Source organism: Tigriopus californicus, chromosome 8 (genome assembly GCF_007210705.1).
Source record: "Tigriopus californicus strain San Diego chromosome 8, Tcal_SD_v2.1, whole genome shotgun sequence".
Taxonomy (NCBI): domain Eukaryota; kingdom Metazoa; phylum Arthropoda; class Copepoda; order Harpacticoida; family Harpacticidae; genus Tigriopus; species Tigriopus californicus.
The window spans coordinates 684,861-688,342 of record NC_081447.1 but is presented as its reverse complement, the minus strand read 5'-3'; the positions used below and the strand labels follow the sequence as shown (position 1 = coordinate 688,342).

The window sequence follows — 3,482 nt, the reverse complement described above, 5'->3', positions numbered from 1 at the left end:
GAGGAAGAAGCGGTCGATTTAATTGAGTGCGCCCACCCGTCCACTTGTGCTTGTCAAGCCATGGATTGCCTGGCCATTCAGTTGCCGCCCGAGAAGTTCATGCCGCCGTTGTTACGCCTTGTCGAGCCTGCCCTCCAAGATGGTCGACCGGAAATGATGAAGGGCGCCTTCAACGCCTTGGCCGTGATTGCGGAAGGATGTTCCGAGCACATCCGCACCAAATACATGGTGTCTTTTTTACAAGCGATTGGTCAAGGCATTAAACACACCCATCCCTCGGTCAAGAGTGCGGCTCTGTACGCTTTGGGTCAATTCTCCGAGTATCTCCAGCCCGAGATCAACAACTATGCGTCGGATATCCTCCCTGTGCTATTCGAGTTTCTAGATGAGGCCAGTCAGCAAATGAAGCAAACCCGACGCGATCCACCTGGCCTGAATCGTATCTTTTACGCCCTCGAGATCTTTTGTGAGAACCTGGAGAAGAAACTTGAGCCCTTCTTGTCGGACTTGATGAGCCGTCTCCTGGCTTTGCTTCAGGGCGACGAGATCTCGGTTCGCACTCAGGAGTTGACCATTAGCGCTATTGGCGCCGCCGCCAACGCCACCGGTCAGGCCATCTATCCGTTCTTCGATCCTATCATGGTCAATCTCAAACGCTATTTGAACCTGACCTCTTCGTCCGAGCAGGAGCTGACCTTGCTCACCCAAAGTATGGATACCTTGGGCACATTGGCTCGAGCCGTTGGACCCACTGGGTTTGTGCCCTCCTTGGCGGAGGAGTGCTGCAAGTTGAGTTTGGATTTGGTCACCAAGTATGACGATCCGGATGTGCGAAAGTGCGCTTTCGCTATGTTTGGCAGCGTGTCGTTCGTGGTCAAGGATCAAGGGATCGGCGAGGTCTTGCCGAGCATCATTGACATGATGATTCGGTCAGTGGAGAGCAAGGAGGGTATTTCCTTCGAATATAAAGATGAAGGGGACAGCCACTTACCATTGGAGGACCTCAGTGACGACGAAGACGAAGACGGGGAAATCTCCTTGAACTCCTCGTCTAACGCGTCGAATTTGAAGGCCGTCAATGTGGAAAACGCTTTCATGGAGGAAAAGGAACAAGCTGTGATTGCCTTGAAAGAGATCTGCCTGAACTCTCCCCATTCGTTTTACCCGTATCTTCAAAAGAGCTCCGAGGTCATCTGGGGCGTGCTCGAGTTTCCCGATGAGGATGTGCGCAAATCGGCTGCGGAAGCTTTGGCCGAATTTGCCAGATGCTACTTCAAAATGGGCACACCCCAAGGACAAGAGGCCTTTCAAAATGCCATCACCGCCCTAGTCCCCAAATTGTGCTCCTTGGTTCAAAGCGACCCGGAAGCTGGCGTCGTTTCCATGTGTCTGGATCAATTGGCCTACCTTTTGAAGGAGTGTCTCAGTGGAGTTGCGGGAATTCCAGGCTACCCGGAGATGATTACTCAATGCGTGCGACTTGTAATGAAGTCTGAATGCGCTTGCATGGCCACGGAATCTTGTTGCGACCGCGACTGCAAGTGCGAGCCCGAGGATGAGAATATTCAATCTGAGCAGGATGAAGTGCTCTTCGAATATGCGGGTGAAGTCCTGCCTGCTTTGGGCAACGCTATGAATCCCACTGCGTTCAGCCCTTATTTCGCCGGGATGTTGCCCCATCTGTTGAAAAAGACGAAGAAAAGCTGCACGGTCAGTGAGCGATCCTTCGGTGCGGGCAGCTTAGCTGATTGTATGAAGCCGCTCCAAGGCGCTCTCGACCCGTATATCAAAACTCTTTTCCCCATTTTCTTGACCTTGCTGAACGACGATGAGGACGACGTCAGGAACAATGCCATTTTTGGTCTCGGTGAATTGGCTTTTCGATCTGGACCGGCGATGTACGACAAATATTCCACTATTCTCCAAACTCTGTCCAACATATTGGCCGTTGAAGAGAACGTCCGGGTTGTTGATCAAATCCTGGGAGCTGTTTGCCGTTTACTGGTCACCAACATCGATCTGGTACCCTTGGACGAAGTCTTGCCAGTAATTTTCAAGAATTTGCCCCTCAAAGAGGACGTAGAGGAGAACACAATCATTATGAAAGCCATCCTGGTCTTGTATGCCCAAGGTCATCCTCAGGTGCGTCAAAATGTGCCTAAGATCATGGAAGTGGCTGTCACGGCTTTCAAAACCGGGGAAGAGGCCATGGCGGAAGACAATGATTTGGCTAAGACTTTGCTGACCAATTTGTCACGAGACATGCCCGATGAATTCGCGTCCACCCTCACTGCTATTCCTGACAACGTTGCGTCAAAAATCTCCCAGATTGTTCAAGCCCAATGAGCTTGATCGCTTTTAATGTTGGTAGTCAACAAAGAGTTAAATAAATTCCTACGCTTTTATATCGACCCGTTGCGACTTCCCTCAACTTCAACCTTTATGTCACGCTCTAAACTTCCAGATGCCGCGAGCCAAACGAACCAAGAAATTCGCCGCCATGAAGCGCATGATCAGTCTGAACGACCCTCGGATCAAGGACAAGGATCGAGAGCCTCCCAAGAAGAAGAAAAAAGAGGATCCCTCCGAAATGAAAATCACCGAAGCGCCCCAGAGCTCTTCCGCTCTCTTCTTCCAGTACAACACGCAATTAGGACCTCCATTCCACATCCTCATTGACACGAACTTCATCAATTTCTCCATCAAGAACAAGATGGACGTAATGCAATCCATGATGGACTGCTTGTACGCTAAATGTATTCCCTATGTGACCGACTGTGTCATGGGGGAATTGGAGAAGTTGGGCTCCAAATACAGTCTGGCTCTCAAGATTGTGCGCGATCCCAAATTCGAACGATTGCCTTGTCTGCACAAAGGAACTTACGCTGACGACTGTCTCGTGGACCGTGTGACTCAACACAAGTGCTACATCGTGGCCACGTGCGATAAAGACCTAAAACGGCGGATTCGCCAGATCCCGGGCGTGCCCATTATGTTCCTGTCCCAACATCGATATACTATTGAACGAATGCCGGATGCCTACGGCGCTCCGAAATAAACCAATGTTTCGTGTTCCAACGTCATTTCAAGTGCATGCTCATCCCTTTCAACTTTGTCTCGTGAATTGCCTTTGTAGATTCATCATCATGGGAGCCAAGGACAAGCATAAAAGAGGTCAGTCCAGGAACAACATGAACTTCAAGGTTGTGGGAGGAAAAGCGGGCAAAACCAAAGGCCGACCCCAGCCAGTGGATATCAAGCTCAAGAAGGTGAGTTGACTCGTGAACATTTGACTCATTTCAAGTGAGAAGTCTAAAGCGTTCTTTTAGTTAGTTCAAGGTCGAAACAAGAAGACGGATGAAGTGGCGAATCTGGATGAACAGTTCAAAGAGATGCAACAGAAAGCGGTGAGCATGCAGAAGAAACCAGTGGCCAGGACCAGGATCGAGCCCTCGGCCAAGATGGTGCAAGAAGAAGTCAAC

General features: G+C 50.2%; 3 protein-coding genes across 3 annotated transcripts in view; all 3 read left to right on the top strand.

Moving 5' to 3' along the window:
• The window catches only part of LOC131884764 (importin-4-like), a 4,685-nt gene extending 2,220 nt beyond the window's left edge, over positions 1-2,465 (top strand). The window contains exon 2 of the mRNA XM_059232640.1: positions 4-2,465. Within this exon, the coding sequence (XP_059088623.1) occupies positions 4-2,346 (2,343 nt within the window). The 3' untranslated portion in view covers positions 2,347-2,465. The remainder of the gene's footprint in view (positions 1-3) is intronic.
• Positions 2,465-3,137, top strand: LOC131885615 (rRNA-processing protein FCF1 homolog). The gene has a single exon (XM_059233719.1). The coding sequence runs from the start codon at positions 2,465-2,467 to the stop codon at positions 3,056-3,058; it is 594 nt and encodes a 197-aa protein (XP_059089702.1). The 3' UTR covers positions 3,059-3,137.
• On the top strand, positions 3,058-3,482 carry LOC131885619 (uncharacterized; the record flags this gene model as incomplete). Its single annotated transcript, XM_059233725.1, is given in 2 exon segments — positions 3,058-3,269; positions 3,330-3,482. Coding segments are annotated over 2 exon segments (360 nt in total), but the record flags the coding sequence as incomplete, so codon positions are not given.

What these genes read in the sequence shown, in the direction of transcription:
- LOC131885615 (XM_059233719.1), top strand. Translation starts at nt 2,465, where the DNA reads ATGCCGCGAGCCAAACGAACCAAGAAATTCGCCGCCATGAAGCGCATG.